The sequence below is a fragment of the Punica granatum genome, chromosome 1, assembly GCF_007655135.1.
Source record: "Punica granatum isolate Tunisia-2019 chromosome 1, ASM765513v2, whole genome shotgun sequence".
NCBI classification, from domain to species: Eukaryota; Viridiplantae; Streptophyta; class Magnoliopsida; order Myrtales; family Lythraceae; genus Punica; species Punica granatum.
The window spans coordinates 50955865-50977359 of NC_045127.1; the positions used below are offsets into that span (position 1 = coordinate 50955865).

General features: G+C 34.3%; 1 protein-coding gene across 2 annotated transcripts; it reads left to right on the forward strand.

Moving 5' to 3' along the window:
* Positions 1–14906: 14906 nt before the first annotated feature.
* On the forward strand, positions 14907–20882 carry LOC116192187 (probable aquaporin NIP5-1). Of its 2 annotated transcripts, none has more exons than XM_031520653.1 (4): positions 14907–15899; positions 18818–19237; positions 19516–19577; positions 20111–20882. In XM_031520653.1, exons 1-4 carry the CDS (start codon positions 15669–15671, stop codon positions 20304–20306), a joined length of 909 nt encoding a protein of 302 aa, XP_031376513.1. In that variant the 5' UTR covers positions 14907–15668; the 3' UTR covers positions 20307–20882. The 2 variants fall into 2 exon arrangements, with proteins under 2 accessions (XP_031376513.1, XP_031376515.1); XM_031520655.1 differs by having other exon boundaries at positions 18818–19066.
* Positions 20883–21495: the final 613 nt, after the last annotated feature.

The following is a 21495-nucleotide window of genomic DNA, read 5'->3' on the forward strand; positions in this document are numbered from 1 at the left end:
ATGATATCTAAATAAATCAAAGTATTATTTTTCTTTTTCTTGGAATTTGGTATCCTAACAAACTTCTTGGAAATTGAGGATAAGGGATTTATGATCTGATATTGCATGCCCATCCCTCTAGTGTTGTGCGTGCATATATATGATATCTATCTATCTACAAATAATATGCATGTGCATGTTCTATGTTTCATCTAATCTAATGTCACGTATAAAAATTCGTGTGTATATATATATATATTTATACATACATGCATATAGCTTTTTGGACCATGGAGTTGACTTTGTGCTCATTAGTCCACAATCCACATTTGCCTTGAAGGTGCCTATCAGCTCTAATGGGGTCTATCCACTCATAGTGAAGCCCACGTTTGTCCTACTTCAAAAAGTCAACCATGAAGATTAGATGGCCTACTCATTAATCTTTAGTGGTTGAGGGAAGTCATAGACCTGGAAGGTAATAGTGGAACAATCATCTCCCCTAAAATTTTGACTTACAAAAAGAGTTTTCATATTATTTTATAAGATTATTGCTATATTTGTCTATTTCTACATTCAAATAATTTATAAATCTATATATGCTCTTTTGAGGACTCGTCCTCGGGCATACTACATTCATCTCTGTATGCACAAAGCTCCACTAATAAAAACCAAGTACCGAACCTAAGGGATTTAAGTAGTGATTAAGTGTTACTGTCTAGCCGCAATTTTTGAATTATGAAAAATTCCATTTGAGAGCTTTTTTTTTCCAAAAGTTATTTTGAGTTGACATACGATGCGTGTACAAAAAAGAGAAATTAATCTTCGATGTGATCTCAAATCTCAACATCCATGCCAGCAATATGTCTACCAAAAGAAGATATTTCTGTTAGGCAAACAGGTCATTGTCTTGTAAGACCTCAACGTTATTGGATACAATTAATTAAGCATATTTTGAAGTACATATGCTTTTGAGCTTCTTTCCGACTTTTCACTTCCTCTCCCGTCTTTTTACCAACAACATTTATAGAATTTAAGCCGCAAATGGTCCGGCGTGTAAGCCAATCAAATCACTATCGGTTCATTGAAAACTTTGAAAATGACAAAGAAACATAGAAGAATCACGCATTATAAAAATCTTACGGATAAAAATATCTTACGGGCCACTCTATTTTGATACGTCGGAGACTTAGAGTAACACGCATAGGAAATATTTAGACAAAAGTACAATAGTGTGAAATAGATCTATTTCGCATCGAAAGAACGAATGTGGCCTAGTCATGCTCTTTTCAGGCATCAAACTCGGACATGATCATGTTGTTCCCTAGCTCAAAACCGAATCCCCTCTTCGAGGCACCCTCAAAAAAAAAAAGAAAAAAAAAAGAGCCTTCTATATAGCCACCCCAATTAAAGAAAGATCACAGAGAATAAAGAGCACCCTTTAAGAAATCCACAAATTGCCAATTTTGAATTAATAACAGCAATTGTTCAAGCTAGCTAGCAGTTTCATATATGTATATCCGAGGGAGGCGGATGATTGTCAATCAATCAAAGGAACAGAAGCTTCTCTCTCTCCCTCTCATGTGCATGATGATATTTGAAAATCCACTAGATTCGAAAAATTCAATTGGAATCAAATTGATCCATTAATGAGTAAATCTCTCATAATATAAACTTTCTCTATTCACTAAACCTTTGAACCTCAAACCTTAAAAATCAATTTCGAAATATTTGAATCAATCCATCCAAGTCATCTTCCTTTTGATTTGGCTGAAATGATGATGATGGTGTTTTGTGTGGGTGTCAAGCCTGGCATTTCCGTATAAAGTTTTCTTCATTGATTGGCCTATTCAATCTCCACCTCCCCTTTAAAAAGCAATGGATGAAGAAACCCTAAAGAATTTTAAAAAAAAAAGGTCAAGAAAAAAAAAACCAAAAGAGTGGAAGAATGAACATATACCTCTACTTAAGAATCTCATCAGAATCATGCAGGGGAGAGAGTCCGAGTCCCGTCTTTATCTTAATCATGGCATCTCCTAATTGTCGGACTACAATAAAGAAGGTGTAGCATAGTGACGTACGTCCTCACATGTTGATCTAGAAGTCATAGATTCGATATTTAGTGAGACTATTCGTGCCCCTTTATTAGTTATTTAGAACTTTTCTTTCATTGTACTAGGTATTGGACCTCATTTGTAACAGTAAAATATACATTATCATTAATTCAAACTTTAATTATTATCGTGGGTAATTATAAAAGATAGAGAAAAAAGCAGTTTGCCCTCCGAGCTTTGAGAGTGGTAAATATTTGCCCTCTGACCTTTTAAAAGTTGCATATTACCCCCAAGCATTATGAAAAATAGACGCTTTACCCCCTCGATTAAAATTCTGACCAAATCATTTATAATAATAATAATAATAATAATAATAATTAAAATAAAGAAAGAAATTGGAGGTTAGGGGTGGGGGAGGTCCGCCGGCCACACTACCCCCTAATCAGCATCGCTAGCAAGCACAAAACCCGTTGGAGACGATGATTCAGGAGGTGGATGGCAAGCGGAATCCCCCGATGACGTCGATCGGGTGGATGGGGTGGTCGGCGGGGGCTCTCCCACCCCCGATTTTGGGAATCCCAATCAGAATTTCTGAAAACCTAATTTTGGAAAATCCTAATTAGGATTTCCATAATCGGGGTGGAGGAGCCACCGCTGACCACCCCACCTCCCGAATCGACGTGTCAATTGGGGGTGGGGTGGCTGGTGGGCCTCCCCCATCCCCAACTCCAATTTCTTTTCTTTTTAATTTTATTATTATTATTATAAGCAATTTCGTCAGAATTTGGTCGGAATTTTATCTGAGGGAGCAAAGCACCTATTTCTTATAAAGGTTGGAGGATAATGTGCAACTTTTTGAAAGGATGGGAGGCAAATCTTTACCATCATCAAATCTCAGGAGCAAACTGCTTTTTCCTCTAAAAGATATAAATGAATCAAACATTAGGTGTTGTAGTATCCACTAAAGGCCTTCCGTCGACCCATTAGGGTTCTGATCTGACCGTGGGCGGTCGTCTTCAAAAGTTCTCATCATCCAAAATTAATGGATGAAGTGGAAAACGGAGCTACCTCATTGGTTGTCTATATAATCCACATAAATTCTTTTTTATATGAAAGTGATCGAGTGATATGTATGTGTGGTCAAACCATTCTCCATGCTTTCTTCATGCAATCATTTTCCTTAATTGTAAAGGATACTTTTCCACTTTGCCACTCCCTTCTTATTAGAATGTACGACATAAAAATTGAGCGCATATATATAATATTTACACATGTATATAGACAAAGTCCAAAATTTTGGTACACTCGGTGCAGTTATAAATATGCTATGGATATATATTCGTTAATTATTTATACTCACAATCATACCAACTGCTGTAAAATTGGACTACAAACTTAGAAGACTATTGCAGGAGAAATTGGACTCTATAGTGAGAAATCGATCACCCAAATGTGTGGTTGCTAAGAATTATTGAGTGCCAATTCCCCAACAAAAGAATCATTTAGTATAATCCCACTTCTTGCTTGCTTTAGTGAAGTTGAGTTTGGTCTCTTTGTGGCAATTGAAGATGGAACCATATATCAGGAAGTACTCAATATCAAGACCACATTTTCTTCTTTTTGGTTTGAATTCCCTTTGAGAAAATCTGAAAAATTAGGGACATGACATCTTCACGAGAGGTAAATGCATGAATTGGGGCTTAGCCCTTGGAGAAGCAAAGGCCATTGTACCCACCAAAAAGTTGGGTTGAAGATTCAGCATTGTGTTGAATCAATATAATGGAAGAGGAAAGGAGAGTGTATCCCAACATTGATATGGGAGTTTCAAATACCATCAATACTCCTCTCCAAACAAAAGGACCTTCCCACTAGGATTTGTCTTCAGTGCTAAATCTTGTGTCTTGAAATGTCCATTCCTTTTGGCAAACCTTGGGAGAGATATAATTGGTGCATATGACTCCCCATGAATATGTCAAAAATAATGAATAAAAATAAGTAAATATTTTTTAAAAAATTAAAGATTACTCAATATCTGTAAACTTTTCTCCACGCAATTTCCAACTCAAAAAACTCGAACTGACTGGTTATGATACCCAATTTTTTTATAAATCAATAATTCCTTTTCAATTTTTCAATGTGGAATTGACTGTCTTATCATTAACTCTTAACAAGATATCCGTATACTCTGTGGCACATATTATCAGGTTAGATTCTAATACATGAAATATTACTTCTCCGTTGTTAAGTCTAGAAGTTTTGCGAATAGTTATAATGTCACTACCATGTGAAAAACTATATTTGGGCGGAGTCAAAAGCCGACCGGAGACATGGGGAAACGATCTTGGTTAATTAGCTAGGGCATGGTATACTTTGCTAACATCAAATAGAGAGCCCCGGCATGTATATACCTATTTGGGCTTCACAGTAAACCAGCACGACATCTAATGAAACAAGAAGGGCAGAAGAAGAAAGAAAAAGAAAAACCAAAGGTGAAATGCTTTAAGAAGGAGTTTTAGTATAGTAGCATAAAGTGCAGACTTGGAATTAAAAAGTTTTGAATTTGATTCTCATCGGCTGTAGGACATATGTGTCCCTTTATTTCGCTTCATTTCTAATTTTTGTACTAAACTAACTCATGGGGTCTTCCTTTATTTCGAAATTCATGAAAATTAATTTGTTGTAAAATTTATACAAAAATAAACATGCATATTAATATTATTTACTTCGTCGTTAAGCAAATGTATATATCAATATATTATTCTATAATATTATTATTTATTTCATCGTTAAGCAATGTATTTATTATCGTATCAATTTATAATTTTATGTTTTACTTCATTATTAAGAATTTATTTACCTAATAGGACGAAATAGTAATGTGAACACACTTATTATTTTCCTTTGTTTATTCATCAAAGTCGAATATAATATTATAAGTAAAATGAATTTATTAAAAATATAATTAAAAAAAGAAAAACGAATCACAGTCACGAGAATATGGAATTCGAATTGTACTCTCTCCATTGTACTTCGAAAACAGCCAAGTTTCATATATACCAGGGTGATGGCCCGTGCTATGCACGATCATTAATGATGTTATTATTAAAGTTTTTTATTATAGTATTTAAGCTCATATAGGATAATTAATGGGAAAAAATTATGTTAGATTAATCATTTTTAAATTAGTAGGATAATTAATGTTCTATAGTCGGTGAAAATTAAATTGAACTATTAATGAAGCTACTAATCCTTCTTCTTGAATAATATCAGAGTTAACATGTGCTTGGTAAACAGCAAAAAAATAAGACATTTTTTTATTTATGGAAAATAATTTGAAATTTATACATTACTTAACTTTCATAAGTAAATGTGACAAAATCAATTAAAGTTTATTATTTTTTCCAGTAAAATATATAGAAAAATATATCAGTAAGGAAGTATAGAATCCGTATGTACCCATGCTACCCCAAATCCTAAAAGATTATGTCATAATAGATCCGAACATTTGTCCCGGAAGGGTAGAATGCAGTACGTAGTACACGAGAAAATCAGCTACTTGATCGAATATGCTACCAATCAATTTTATAACGAAATTCATGAAAATTAATTTGTGGTAAAACTTATAGAAAAATAAACATGCAATATTATTTACTTCACGTTAAGTAAACGTATATATTAATATATTATTTTATAATATTATTATTTACTTCATCGTTAATCAACATATTTATTATTGTATTACTTTATAATTTTATTATTTACTTTATCGTTAAAAATTTATTTACCTGATACGACGAAATAATAATGTGAACACACTTATTATTTTCGTTCGTTTATTCATCGAAAGTCAAATAGAATATATTATAAGTAAAATAAATTTATTAAAAATATAATAAAAAACGAAAAAAAACTCACAGTCTACGGAATTCGAATCGTACTCTCCCAACTTACTCTTAAAACAGTCAACTTTCGTGTGTATATATATGTGTGTGTGTGTGTGAGATAAGCAAGCTAAGCCTGATCAGCCCGTTATAGGGTTAGAGAATCTCCCCCCGCCAAGGGAGAGAATGTGGCAGTGCTGCTCAGCTGAAGTAATAAGAGTCCTTTTTAATCTTTAAGATCAAACTTCTAAATCGGTTACTATGCATATGACATTAATTAAGGAATTTTGTGTAAGTATAAGCCTATCCGTTTTTGTTTGTTTATTTTCACCGGAAAATAGAAATTTTATGTTCCTCTTTAGTCGTGCAAAATGGAGTCGATCTTTTAAATTATGATAAATTGCATTGGTGGTCCAAAATATTTTACAAATGTTACATGATGGTTCAAAAAGTTTTTTTCGTTACATGATGGTACAAAATATTTCAAAGTTGTTTCATGATGGTACAAACCGTCAATTGGCCCTGACGCCGTTAATATTTTGCTGACGTGGCGCGTCCTATGTGTCACTTTTGTTACGTGGAACTAATCATAATGCGCCACGTCATTTAAGAGAAAATAAAATTTTAAAAAGTCCAAAAAATACAAAAAAATAATTTCAAAAATACAAAAAAAGAGTAAAAAATTTCAAAAAAATAAAAAATATATTTTAAAATTTTGAAAATTTTGAAAATTATTTTTTAAAAATATAAAAAAAAATAAAAAATACAAAAAAATAAAAGTAAAAATTTAAAAAAAAAAAAAAAATTAATTTTAAAATTTTGAAAAATTTTGAAAAATTTTAAAAAATTTTAAAATATTTTTAAAAATTTTAAATTTTTTAAAATAATTTATAAAAAAAATTAATATTTAATATTAAAATTATTTTAAATTTTAAATTAAAAGTTTAAATTATTTTTAAATTTTTTTAAATTTAAAATTATTTTTAAAAGTTTTTAAAATTTTAAAATATTTCGGCCACGTCAGCAAGGAGGTGACACGTAGTAGCCACGTCAGCATCGGCTTGACGGCGTCAAGCTCGAGTTGACGGTTTGTACCATTATGAAACAACTTTGAAACATTTTGTACCATCATGTAACGAAAAAAACTTTTTGGACCATCATGTAACAGTTGTAAAATATTTTGGACCACCAGTGCAATTTACCCTTTAAATTAATAATACAACCAAGTGACCTTTCGGGCATTTTTCTATTATGTAGTGACTGAATTATTTTATCTAATTATTTATTGATTGGGCGGTTGGAGATTGTTTATTAATGTTAATTAATTATATTAAAATATTCTTGTTGAGAGACATTAATTAGTGATCAGATTATTAATAAGTCATATATCAAGAATAATAAAGACAAAGCATAATTATGATTATGTGGGAGATAAATCAAGCATCACATCGATTCTTCCCCTTAATAAGAAATTCTTTTCGAACGCTAATGAACTACAAAGATATATATATATATATATATATATATTTCTTGATCATAGCAAAATCTTAGATCAATAAAAGCTACACTGATATTCAATACAAAATTTAAAAAAAGGCTATAATGATGATGAAAAATGTAATGCCCCATAAGTACTAGCCTTTCATTTTGCTTTTGTTCTTTCTCAGAAAGAAAATTGATGGGCGGTCAAACGTTAACTATTTCTGTAAATTTATTTTTATTCATTAGATATTTTTTTATAATTAAATGTGTGAAATGGGCTTTTTTCGATAAATTAATTTCTGGATGCCTCTTTCCGCAGCAAAATGTGGCGTGGAGTGGAAGATCGGGGCCTAGAGTTGGAGTAAGTACTCACTCACCAGCATGTCCCCAAATATTTAATTAAAATTTTGGCAAGCCCAATCTTCTCTCCAAAACGTGCAATTTCATGGCTCAATTAATGTCATATCATATAAATTATTATCAAAAGAAAAAAAAAATCATATCTTGTAATATCCTTCTCCAACAGTCAACCAGCCACACGAAGTCAAAGATTTTATTTCACCAAAAAGAGAAAACTGGTTCACATTCTTGACATTACTTCAGTTTTAATGTGGATGATGTCAGTCCCGGTAATTCTGCAACAAAAAAAAAGATGCCAGTCCCGGTAAGTAATGTGTCTACAATCTCCTTTGATACACTTATATAAGAGAGAGCACTTTAGACTTGGTTAGGGATTGATGTTACTGATATAAAAGTGTGCTGAAATATAATTGTATAAAAATAAGTAGTGAATTCAGTATAAGCTATAGTGTTTAGAAGATAACAACTTGAAATTGCCGAAATTAAATTGGTAATCAGAAATAGAGAATTAATATAAGCAGAAGCAATTTTTATACACCCAGTAACTTATTAGTGAAAATCACATTGCCAACACTTAAAATCAATCAAATCATTGTTTGAACGGTGTTTTTGCTTAAAATCAGTTAAAAAAAGTCATCCAGCTGCCCCTTACTGTAATTGTTAAAACCGATCCCGATATTTCAATTGAATTTTCATGCGTATATTCATAAGAGGACATAACATATTAATTGCTTTCGCAATGTATACGGTAAAGGACCACAACGGTAAACTTAATTGAACTATATACAAGTTAATTACGGGAAAAAATTAACTGTATCATGTGTGGTCGTCAAATTTTTCGCGGATGAGGTGCATAGAAACACTTCCTTTATCATCATGAGACATAAAGTACAAGAGAATGTTTCAAGCAGGCATCAATTAAATGGCTATAATTATTTTTTACATAAACATTTGGGCAATAAGTAAAAGTCAAACATACATATGTACATAGTTTCCTTCCGCAATTTAAATCTTTTAAAACAAACCATTAAGCTGTCCTAGGATTAGTGTTAATTATATTGAGGCCGACCAAACTTCTATAACCTGACGATGTCCTCAAGCTGCTTAAATAATGCAGCCATTAATTTCAATTGTTATCATTATGAAATATTTTAATTATATATATAGTTGTTGGAGCTATATTGCTGATCTAAGTCCCTCATGGAAATTTATATTTACCTTGGAATCTGAGGTAACATTCTTCACTTTCTAAATTGTCATGTCCAAACAACGTGAATTATTTCAAATAATTTGACATTTATTTCTCTTAAATAAGATTTTGAGTTCAAATTTTATGAATGGAGAAAATGTACGCTGATCGAATTTTATTCATTAGTGAGCCGACCCAACTCGAATTGAATTAATTGAGGCTATTGGATTTCAGATATTATGGTGCAAATTGAAAAAAAAAATTGCCATGTCCCCAGTGGTAACCTGTAAAATAAAAAGTCTTATTTTTGTATATATTCTGATATCCAAAAGCACAAAGGGTCATAACTAATCTAGTTCAAGTCAGGTTAGTCTACTAAAATAAAAGCTTTCCCAATCAAATTTAAATAAGCATATACATATATATTTGTGTGTGCATGAAAGTACAGGCATATACACTATTATGTAGCAAAATCGTTACAGTAGCTTGTAACGTATAGAATAGCTCAATAAACTTATCTTAGTTTTTTTTCTTTGAAATGATATTTCATAAATGGAAATAAAACAACCCATTTTATAATTAGAAAAGAAAGAAGAATGGAAAAATACCTTTCAACGTTGGGGTACATATATATTTTTCCCCAAAAAAGAAATATTCTCTCTGACGATGAGGGCGGTGTTAACAGCTATATGTAATGTAAAGGCTGTCCAATTCTTGATTCTTTTAATAGCTATATATATATATATGTATAGTTCCTATATTTTATAATTAATCAAAGTAACTTTATTATATTAAACTCTTTCCATAAAGAGTTATACACCATCTTCACGCAATTTCCAAAATAATTTTGTTTTATAATTTTTTTATTTAATGATCTCATCAACATATTTAACAACGTGTTTGAGAAAGTGGAGCATAAAGTCGAGAATTATTGTAGGAGTTTGAGAATCAGGGTTACCGCGAAAGATGAATTACTCCAAATGAATTGTGTCTATCTATATGTTTATTATGCATGTAATTTTATTTTGTAGTTATTCTGATAAATTCGCGGTATTTTTTCTTTTTCTTGTAATCTTTTCTTGAGTATTTTCTTTTCTTATTCGCCTTATGTTGTGAAATAGTCGCCGTTAACTTCTTGAGGAAAAAAAAGGAGCATGAAATCACAATTCATAGGTTTTTCTCTATGTACAATATCTATTTATAGATAATAAGGTCGATGCATTTAAATATATAGAGATATATGTGAACGAAAATTAAGGCGGTGGCTGATGGTTAAAGAACGGCGATGTAAGATCTTTCTAGGTAAAAAGCATTTGTAGATCTTATTATCTCTTTCTCATGAACTCTGCATATGTTGGACTTGCATTGATGTTGATTTTGTAATTTTATAATTTTTATAAATTCTGACTAATTTTAGTTGGTTTTTCCGGACTTGAGTTTTCATAAATCTTTCTTCAAATTAAGTATGATTCATGTCCCTTCAATTGGGCCGAATATATGGCAGAATGGTTTTATTCCCCTTAATAATGTTCTTTTCTGCATATGTACCTACAAAACGACAGAGTAATAATATTATCCATTTTAATCAAAATCGCCAAAGAAGTTCAATTATTTATGTTCAGTTATTATTATTATTATTATTATTATTTTGTTTTGGGGGGTGGGGGGGCACGTGTATTTGTTTTTTCCCCATCAATTTGGCCTGTTTGTGTTATAGTGCGCATACTTTCCCCCCATCTATTGCACTTCTTTTGACATGTGACATTATTTAGACAGAAAGTCGAGAGCTGAAAAGACGTAAGAGGACACGAATATTGGTGATTGTATGGTTATGGTTGTGTTATATTGCGCATACTTTCTTCTCATCCATGGCACTTTTCTTGACATGTGACATTATTTAGACAGAAAGTTGCGAGTCGAAAAGACATAAGAGGACACGAATATTGGTGGTTGTATGGTTATGGTGTGGAAGAAATGGTTCGAAGCAATGTGAGAAAGCATCGACTGGAATCAATAAGAGGCAACAACATTAAGCGCTATCAAACTTCCTTTGCTATTCCGAGATGATGAAACGTTGCATGCATCGCCTACTAAACGTGGCCTTCGGGTCATTTTGTAGTGACGTATGAATTATTTAAATTTATTATTATTGATCCTAGTTTAAGACTAATTAATTTCTTTAGCTTTGCGAACCACTTGAATTGTCTAATTCACAGAGCAATTTCATATGTTTGTGTTGTGGAGGAAGGGAGGCAGCAGATGATGGGCTTGGGCACTTTGTTTAATTAAATTTAAATTATGGCCAATTATATTCCTTCAAATAAAACATATTATATCTTCATTAATCATTATGTGACTATCTAACTTCAAGCCCCCCACTCTCCTAACCCCCATGACTTTCTTTGTTTTTCTTATTCTTTAGGAAAATGACAAAACAGATTTTAAAAAAAAAAGCCAGAGCCGACATGTTCTCCTGCTTAGGCTGTAATAAATAAACAAAGAAAAAAAATAAAAAGGTATGCATATTATAGAAAGATTCCGTGACTCATTGAAAAATAATATGAAACTTAATTCGGTTAAGATATAATTTAATGGGGAAAAAAAGAGAAAAAGAACCGTAGATAAAATTTTAATGATACTTTCTACCGAAAAAAATTTAACGATGCTATGTGCAATTTCTAATTAATACTCATGCAAAAATTTTGCATCGGCATAAACGATGTCCCCGTACCGACGGAGAAGGCTTATAACGTGTTCATGGTACCGTGTGATTGTATAATAATGGACTAATAGTGATAAACCGTGCAATCACCTGAGTAATATTAGCCTATACAACGGCAACATAAGATACATAAATTTATATATATAAATATTATATATATTAAATGACGAGACTCAACCTTATTTGTTATTTCTATATCGTCACAAAGAGACAAAAAAGATGACTTGGGAAAGTGACTTTACTAATAGTAAGTTATCCAATTTCTATTATTTCAATAAATCCCGAGTTTAAATTTAGTTATGAAAAGAATTGTATTATCATTTAGGCTATTTCTGGTGCTCTTTGTTTCTTAGTTCCCTATCTTGATCATATAAATCCCCCGTCTTTACTTGTGAAATGATTTTAAAAGGAGAAGACAAAAAAAAAAAAAAAACTCCACAAATTCAAGTGGTCAAGGGTGATAAGTTGCCATACGGAATACTTCTCTCCATCGCGACCGGCTTTAGTTTTATTCTTTTCTTTACTATATATTTTTGAGTAAACTGTCATTTTCATCCTCAATGTTTTAGCCATCCATCAATTTCGTCCCTAAGGTTCAAAAGCCGTCAATTTAGTCCCGCCTTCCACTTGCCGTGACAGAAAAATTAACGACATCAAAAAATGGATCCACGTGCCATGTGGCTCGTCATGAATGGTGGAAGATAAAAAAAAAACTAAAACAATTTTTCTTCTAAAACCTAAATCGCAATTAACAATAATAATAATAAGTCATCATTATCTTCATCGTCAATGTTGTCATTGTTCTCTTGATCATTAACGGATCGTTCAAACCCTCAAAACCCTTGAAGTGAGCCTAGGTGGAAATGAATCTTGCCACAAGTAGGGACCGAGAGCGTTGGAGCTCCACCTTCTTGCGCTTCCTCAGCTTCTTCATCTTGCGGCGATAGCGCGCACTATTTTTTTGCGGAGACACATTGGGACAACGGCGGAACACGACATCGGCAACCTCCTGCCAGTGGGAGGCCTTGAGGTTACCGTGGCGAAGAGAGGTTGAGCAAAGTGGAAGAGTCGGGGACTGCCTCTGTGCTCATCAAAATCGTACAAAGCGGCTGGAGCTAGGGTCTGGTCTTGTATAAATCTAAAACAAGGGCGGTGAAGAAAGAACTGACTAACTAAGTGGCTGTGGGTGAGGAAAAGAGATGAAAGAAAAATTGTGTTACGAAGCCAAGGGTCACCGCCGCCTGGATGGAGTTCCTGACTCTATTTTTTTTTTATGTTTTTTCAACTTTATTTATAATTCATTCTTTATTTATTTCATTTTCAATTTTCATTTTCAGCTATTCATATTGTGCCATGTGGTACATGACTATTTTTGACGCCGTTAATTTTTCCGTCACAGCGAATGAACGGCAGGACTAAATTGATGGGGTCTTTTAAACTACAGGGACCAAATTGATAGCTGGCCGAAACTTTAGAGACGAAAATGACAGTTTACTCCTTATTTTTCTGTTAACTGCTTACGTACTACAAATCAATTAAAATATATATATATATATATTATTTGTTTCGCGATCATCCAAAAAGTGATGAACTAAAGGTTACATATAATGAAATAATTGCATATTTTGTACCAAATGAACATACATTTTGGCCAATAGACTTACAATTAATTAATGACAAGCTCATTAAACTACTAAATTATTATATATATGGGGAAAGCGTATGCTTGTCTAGTACATTATTGGGCGGGTGGTGCTACTTTTTAAGCAGAGAAAAGGTCGGTTTGCGTCACAGGGCAAGTGTTCTGCACATGCAATTCCCAGCCCTCCGATGGAATCTCGGGGATGATCTTAACGGCTGTGAAAGGACCAAAGTTTCTGGACCCTGGTGACTCTAGCACCGTGCGTAGAGTGGATAGATAGGATGGCCATTGACTTCTCTCCCTGACGAATCGCGATGCTCGGGGAGTTCTCAGCCCCCTGTTCTGCTCTTTTTTAATATGTAAAAAAATAAGTAGTAGTAATAATAATAATAATAATAATAAATCTTAAAAATAACATTTGAGTCCTCACGATCGAATGGACTTTGGGATGAGTTCAAGGAATTTATCTCTCATCCAATTCTGTTATTATTATTATTATTATTATTTATATGCGCGGTCGAAATGTATTCCTCCATCATTAACTTGTTATTAAATTTTCAAATTAAAAATTTCTCCATGTTATAGTGAATATGAGAATCGATCTATTTTTATTTTCTTTTGGAAGTTAACTAGGGCTGTACACGGGACGGTTCGGTGCAAGTATGGAAAAAAATTTCGGGAATCCGAAGTGGTCAGGGCTTTTATTTTAAAAATCATCCCCAAGACCCGAATTTGAAATCAAGAAGAACGGATCGGGATTTTCGGATTGGTTCTTAGATAATCCGAATACAACAAATATTTAAAAGAAAAACTCAGTGAGAAATACAAAAAAAATAAATTCTTGATTAATCACACAAAAATTTAACAACATTAGCTTCACTTAGATAATTAAAACTCCATAGACCATAACAGTATCACTATCACTAGATAAAACTAAAAGGGTCCGATCAAAACTTTATCAAACACAAAATCATACGAACAACATAAGTTCGGGTCGGTTCGGGACACAAACGGGTATTCAACTCTCAAATCCAAAACTGTATTTGAATCCGAGCTACAAAGAGTAAATTGCCCCTAGAACCGAATCGGGTCCTAAAAAAAACTTGAAGATTCGAATCGTTTGGGGCGAGTCTGCTCGGATTTTCGGGTCTTCCGGGTTTTTTTAACAGCCCTTATGTTAACCCTTTTAGTCTACATATATTTTAAGAAAAATGGTATGGTTACCAACGGAAAAACAAAAGGACAAGGTATGCTGCAAATGTGGAATATTTACATACTTGTTATTTATTATTGAATTTTTTCTTTTTTAATAACAATGTGTTTCGAGACTGGATCGACTTACACTATGGTCCACGTGCTTCAAGCCCAAACGACAGGTCAATCCGGCCACAGGTCGTGCGAGTGATTCAATAGAAAGGTTCTCTAGTATGAATTTTGGGATGACTTAATAAATTTGAGAATTCTATTATCAATTATCGAACAATATTTTACTTTAAATTACGGCCAAATAAAGAAAATGAAAGGAATTCTATTATAAGAAAGTTCCCAGAACTGCTAAAAAATGGCAGTGTGCCTCGTTTGGTGTTATATATAGCCCCCCATCCATTAACTACTCTCCTACTCCTCTCATCATCTTCTTCATCTGCTCTCTCCCTTCCTGCCTGCCCGTCTGAGCTCACTCTGCTCGTTCCTTCAATTCCTCGTTGGTGATCCGTCTCCGGTCACCCACGCCGTCATCATCGTCGCCGTCGTCGTCATCTTCTCCTTCTTCATCCACTTCTCCGTCGCTGCTGTGTCATATTGTCTGCACTTTCAGTTCAACCTTGAGTCTGGATCCTTCCATTTCCGCAGTTCCTTGATCACAACCCTATAAAAGCCTCCCCAGCATGTAAGATTTTTCACCTTCCGATCCGCACCAAACCCAACCAAAAAAAAAAAAAAGTCATCTTCATTTCATGCAACTCTATTAGCATCTATCCGTATAGTCTAGCCTTCGCAGTGGCTCGTCCCGCTCCTCGTATTCCTTAGCAACACATTGATAAAAGCTGTCACAGTATGTAATTTTCGATCTTTCAAACCCAGAAACCAGACCAAGAAAACCCAAAAAAAAAAAGTAGTTTTTTCCATCTTCCTGTAATGTTAGTAGCTATATAGAACGTATCTAGTGTTCTCAGTCCTGGACCGGGTCGAGACGAAAGTGTAACCACAATTCTATAAAAACCTACGAATCATGTAACAGTCCCCCGCTTCACAAATCCTCGATTCCCAAAAAAAAAAAAAAAAAAAAAAAGAGTGTGTTTTTGTTACATCGATCGAAAGTTTGTGTGATCATCTCTGGTGTTAGTTAGTCGGGATCGCCATCATGTCGGAATCCAGGACACCGAGAGCGCCGGAGTCCCCGACGGCAGCATCCGCGCCGGCCACACCGGGGACGCCGGCGCCGCTGTTCCCGTCGATGAGGATAGACTCGCTGTCCTACGACAGGAAGTCAATGCCAAGGTGCAAGTGCCTGCCGGTGTATGCTCCCACGTGGGGTGAGCCTCACACGTGCTTCACTGACTTCCCCACCCCCGACATCGCCCTCACCCGCAAGGTAACTCTCCTTAATCAATGCCCTTCATTTATTTATAATAATCTCTTTTCTAATTATAATTAAGTTGTGAATATCAATTAAATATTTTTCATATTGATTTTTTTTATTATTTTGCATTTTTTGTTTTAGTTGGGCGGAATATTACATTTCTATTTTGCACGTAGACCTCTAATTGCATGATTGATGAATATAGCAATTAATGTTTAAAGTCAAATGGCAATAGTTTATTAGGCACGCCTAGTTGTAAGTTTTAACTAAAGTGGGGCACACCTTGCTCTCTAAAGAAAAAAAAGGTCGTGGAGCCACAATGTCAATTGTGTTTATATTCGCCAGAATGCGATAATGGTATGTTCGTCAAATGCGTCATCTATTGTCATCTATTAGAACTTCATTTCAATCAAAGACGTTCAATATGAATACGTGATCGAATTCTTCATTAGGAGCCGTTTCTAATCCGTCAAAAAGTTTCGACTTTTAGATGCATAATTTGAACTCCATTGGCTTTGAATGTGTAGTTTGCCCGGCATATATATATATATATATATATACATACATTTATATTATCATTAGGAGTTTAGGAGTTTGAGTGGACCCCGACAGATCTAAACAGTGACCCATTAGTGGTGGGTTCAGTATGTATACACCTCTCATCGACGCGTACTTAAACTCAACAACTAGGATTATTAAATCCAAATAAAATGCAAAACTACTAATTCTTTATGTCAAGAATATACAAAAAAAAACGAACATTAGAATATTTTTTCGGGGTTCCAAGCAGTTCTAATTAAGATATATATATATATACGAGGAATATCAATAATTGATTCTGAAGAAAATGAGTGTAACGAACGTAATAGCCTTTTGTACAGTAATACTTGGCTTTTAGTGAGAGCTGATGACGAGGCTCTTAAAATCATTGATCTTTTATTTTATCTTGATTAGTATGTGTTCAACGGTCGAGTTGATTAATAAATTAATTTGGCCATGCCTCCGCTCCAACGAATGCATGTTATGATATAATACAATGCCAAGACGTAACCCGTTACAAAATTTAATTGAAGATATGAAATGGAAGATGTGTATGATTATTCTCCCCTTACGCATATGAGTCTTATCTTCCTCACAAAATACCAAAATAAAATTAGTTTATATATATATATATATTAGTTTTTATATGCTAATAGCTGTTGAATCTTTGAACTTGGATGCATATCCATGAGCCACTTTCCAAGTGGGGCCCGAAACTCATAGAAAATTGACCGTAGAAAATAAAGTATATATATATTAAATACACTTTATGATCTCACCGAAAAAATAAATTTACGTTTCATTATTTTAACAGTAATTGAGATAGCAGGTTATCACGAATCCACCTGCAATTAGATGGAACAGTTAATGAAAGAAAAGACATATATTAATCATTGTATGGGCATTATGATTTAATTAAAAGAGTGCTTAATTTGTTAGAAATGTAAATTTATTGTTCAAGATATAGTTACTTTGCTGAATAAAATCGATAAGAAACAAGATATCCAGGGAGTCCAAATTATAGGAGCGATTTGTAATTATGTACGATAGACTTAGGAAATCGCATAGAAGAGGAACTTATATATAGGCAAATTAATGACAAAATGAAACTAAAAATAAATAAATCTAAAAATCTATGACAAATAGGTCCCGAATCGAATTCTAAATCACAACATAAATTTTCAAATTATTAATCAAAAAAATATAATATCATTTAATTTCCTAAAATGTAAAATACCTCTAGCACAATTTGTAATCTAACTTAGGCAATATCCTTCCACCATCTCATAAGAGAGACATTGAACGAAGATCAATGCTATCGTGTCCGCCAGGAAAAAAAATGATAATAATGATATCTTTGATGTTTTCTTTAATAGTAATGCCTCATTAGTTTGGAATGCTTGCATAATTATTAAAAATAAAATATTTTTCTTTGTAATATAGCAGTTTTAATTTTTTTTTTCTTATTTCATAAAAGAAATGAATAATCTCATGTCGTGTTTTGGGAACTAATATATGCCCGCGGGCACGGGGATAACGCCATCTAATTTAAGGGTTTGACCTTTTCGAGTGATGGAATATGTTGAGTCTCAACAATGAATGAATTCATACCATAATACAAATATAAATTTATTTTGTTGACTTAAATTCCAGAAACCGGTAAAAGAAATTATTGGCTAATTAGTTAATTAGCTGCCCAATTCAATAATTCCTATTTATTAAAGCGGGTTTCACTACCATCTACCGATGTGCTTTTTTTCATAAAATTAAAAATCAAATGTGCGATGACATGTTCATATATATATATATATATATATTGATAGAAAGAAGTTAAACGGAATAGTCACATATTTTGATGATACATTAATCATTCTTTTTAGAATATTATCACGTTGATAACGACTTTCCTATGAGATAATTTATCATTTAGTGAATGGACATAAAACTCGGTTTCTGGGGGTAATTTTCCTCGCTTTTTTATTAGGAAAAATTATTGATTTTTGATGAAAATTTAGGAAAACTTGTACAAACTATGTGGTCGACGTGCAAAAAATACTCTTTCCCACACTCTGACCTGAGATCATACATGGAGAGTGGGTCCCACTGAATCGTCTTGAATGCATTTTGGTGGTCAACTCAATTAAAGAGAGAGAAGACTTGGCCATCAACATTAATGGGAAAATTGCGTGCCATTAATAAATGACTCATTGCCAAATTATGTCAAAAGCTTTGAGTCTGTGACTGTCCCCAGTTTCTGTGCCCAACCGAATTAATGAATCGTGTTTGTTCATAAAGAAAATGACAATTATCAGTAACAATTAGCTTTGGCTCCTTCAGGTTCCGCAAGTATAATGCAGGAGATTAATCCTATGACATAATTATTAATGCAGCTAGGAGCCGAGTTCGTCGGGACCTTCATCCTCATATTCGCCGCGACGGCTGGGCCGATCGTGAACCAGAAGTACACCAACTCCGAAACCCTGATCGGCAATGCAGCCTGCGCCGGCCTTGCTGCCATGATTATTATCCTGTCCACTGGCCACATCTCGGGGGCCCACCTCAACCCGTCCCTCACCATCGCCTTCGCGACCTTCCGCCACTTCCCTTGGGTCCAAGTGCCTGCATATATAGTCGCCCAGGTCTCGGCTTCCATCTGTGCCTCGTTTGCTCTCAAGGGTGTCTTCCATCCTTACATGTCGGGTGGGGTCACCGTTCCCTCCGTCGGCCTTGGCCAGGCCTTTGCCCTCGAGTTCCTCATCACTTTCAATCTCTTGTTTGTCGTCACTGCGGTCGCCACAGACACTCGTGCAGTACGTATTTGTAGATATACATATTAATTCGACAAAAAATTTTTCTCAAACTATACAAAAGAATACTTTCTATTTGGTCACTTGTTGTATGGCCTGTGACTAGACTTACATATTCCGTGGACTTATAGAGTGTTTACGTGGACCATGGAATTAACCAGGCGGATCAGGCTACTCTCGTTATAATATATATATATATATATATATCAAGATCATTTATTTTATATGTTTGCTTGTGCATACTACTGTGTACTCATTGTGGGTTTCTTTCTTCTCATTAGGTTGGAGAGTTAGCCGGTATAGCAGTCGGGGCCACAGTTTTGCTCAACATCCTTGTCGCGGGGTAACCGTCCTTTATGAGCAGTACATACAACTTTGAATTTTCACTTAAAAGTTCATTAAATATTATTAGTTAATTAAGAGTTTAGGCCTCGATATTTCGTGGACGGTGGCAGATTGTGAGCCGTCGACAGTAACCTTTCAAAATAGCAAATAAATAGAGAAAGGATACTAGTGCCGTACCCGTTGCTCTTACAAGAAAATATGTCGATATAAATTTAATTATTATCAATGAAACTTTCATGTCTCATATTAGGTTCTTTCATCAATCTACCTAAAAAGTAGCACATAATAGACGCGCGGACTACATGACTTGATCAATATATATGTCATGCAATCAAATCAGTTGAAAGAATTGCATAATTTGGTAGGTCGCGCATTGCTATATATATACATATAGACTTATTATATTTCTACTATCTTTCAGCTTACCAACCACTATAATTGCAACTCTATTACAAAAGATTCCCAGATAGGAAGAAATAATTGTGACAATAATTCTCATGTACGTCCTTTGTATTGTTTTGACATGGGCAGACCATCGAGCGGCGGTTCCATGAACCCTGTGAGGACTCTGGGACCCGCGGTGGCAGCCGGAAACTACAGGGCCCTGTGGATCTACCTGCTAGCACCCACCCTCGGCGCACTGGCCGGCGCAGGCGCGTACACCATTGTGAAGCTTCAGGATGATGATGCGGAACCGCCCCGCCAGGTCCGGAGCTTCCGGCGCTAGGGGAGACTGTTCCGCAGCGGCAGAAACGGAAATCTTGTCTGGACTAGGTGTATATGTGATCGGAATTGTCAGTGGCATCAAACCGTCGGCCCGCATGGGTCCTACGGGGATCCGCTGCTGTCTGGTTCTTATGGCATCTAGCCTAGGCAAGATAAAGACTGGATTGATATATATACATCGGTGTGTCACAACCATTAGTAGTGGAGGAGACTGTTCGGACATCTCTTACCACAGTGGTGTGTGTTGATACGATACAATGTGTGTGATGTGATGCGGGTGAAAAGCCCTATAAGTAGAAAGGAAAAGGGAAATAAAGGCAACGAAGGGGACTATGTGATCGAAAACCATCCTCGATCGGCCAACGGTTTGAATAATGTCGGGCACTATGTGTGATAGGTGATGTGCCTAATAATGTCCTTTTGACAATTAAGGTTTGATGTGTGTGCGTGTTTGCATTAGTCATGTGTGGCGTGTCTGTGTGCTGTGTGCTGTTTAATAATAGTAATGATGATGAACAAAGTGCTTTGGCACATGTGAAATTATTGAGCGTGTTGGAAGAATGTCTTGTTTGTGATAGTGATTGTCTTCGTTGTATTTCTTATTCATAGATTGGCTCTCACACACATGCGATGTTGATGGGTCGAGTTTGTTCGATGATCGATGATCGATGATCGAGGAATTGGGTTTTCATTCTTTTCCTTTTTCCCCCGATAAGGACATGACATATCCTCATTTATTAAATGGGGTTAACTCTAACTCACCATGATGCATGGCAATTTTATTTTGGTGTTATGCAATATTATGTAGTTCGTTTATCATCTCGTATTAATCTTTGCAATTTGCACCATTTTTAGGCTTAACTGTGTGCCAATAGGCTATGTCGAAAATGTTAGCACGACTACTGATAGGATTAGAGATGCTTCACTTCAGTACGTCTAGTTATCTAATGTGTTAATATTAATAATGTTCGATCACATATTACGTAGTCCATTTGTCCATCTGCGGCTCAAGGTATATGAGATCATATCTCATGAAAAACCTTTTTAACCTTTTCTTTTTTATAAAATTACGGGAGATATTGTATTTCAAAATTCAGAATATCTAAAATTAATCTCTCAATAAACGTGCCTATTAAAATTTGAATATATATATATATATATATTTTTTAATCAATAGTTTATTTGTAGAA

Bases quoted from the DNA above. Each gene is read 5' to 3' on its own strand.
- LOC116192187 (XM_031520653.1), top strand. From the start codon at position 15,669: ATGTCGGAATCCAGGACACCGAGAGCGCCGGAGTCCCCGACGGCAGCA. The intron at 15,900-18,817 runs GTAACTCTCCTT...TTATTAATGCAG, and splicing joins ACATCGCCCTCACCCGCAAG to CTAGGAGCCGAGTTCGTCGG. The intron at 19,578-20,110 runs GTAACCGTCCTT...TGACATGGGCAG, and splicing joins CTCAACATCCTTGTCGCGGG to ACCATCGAGCGGCGGTTCCA.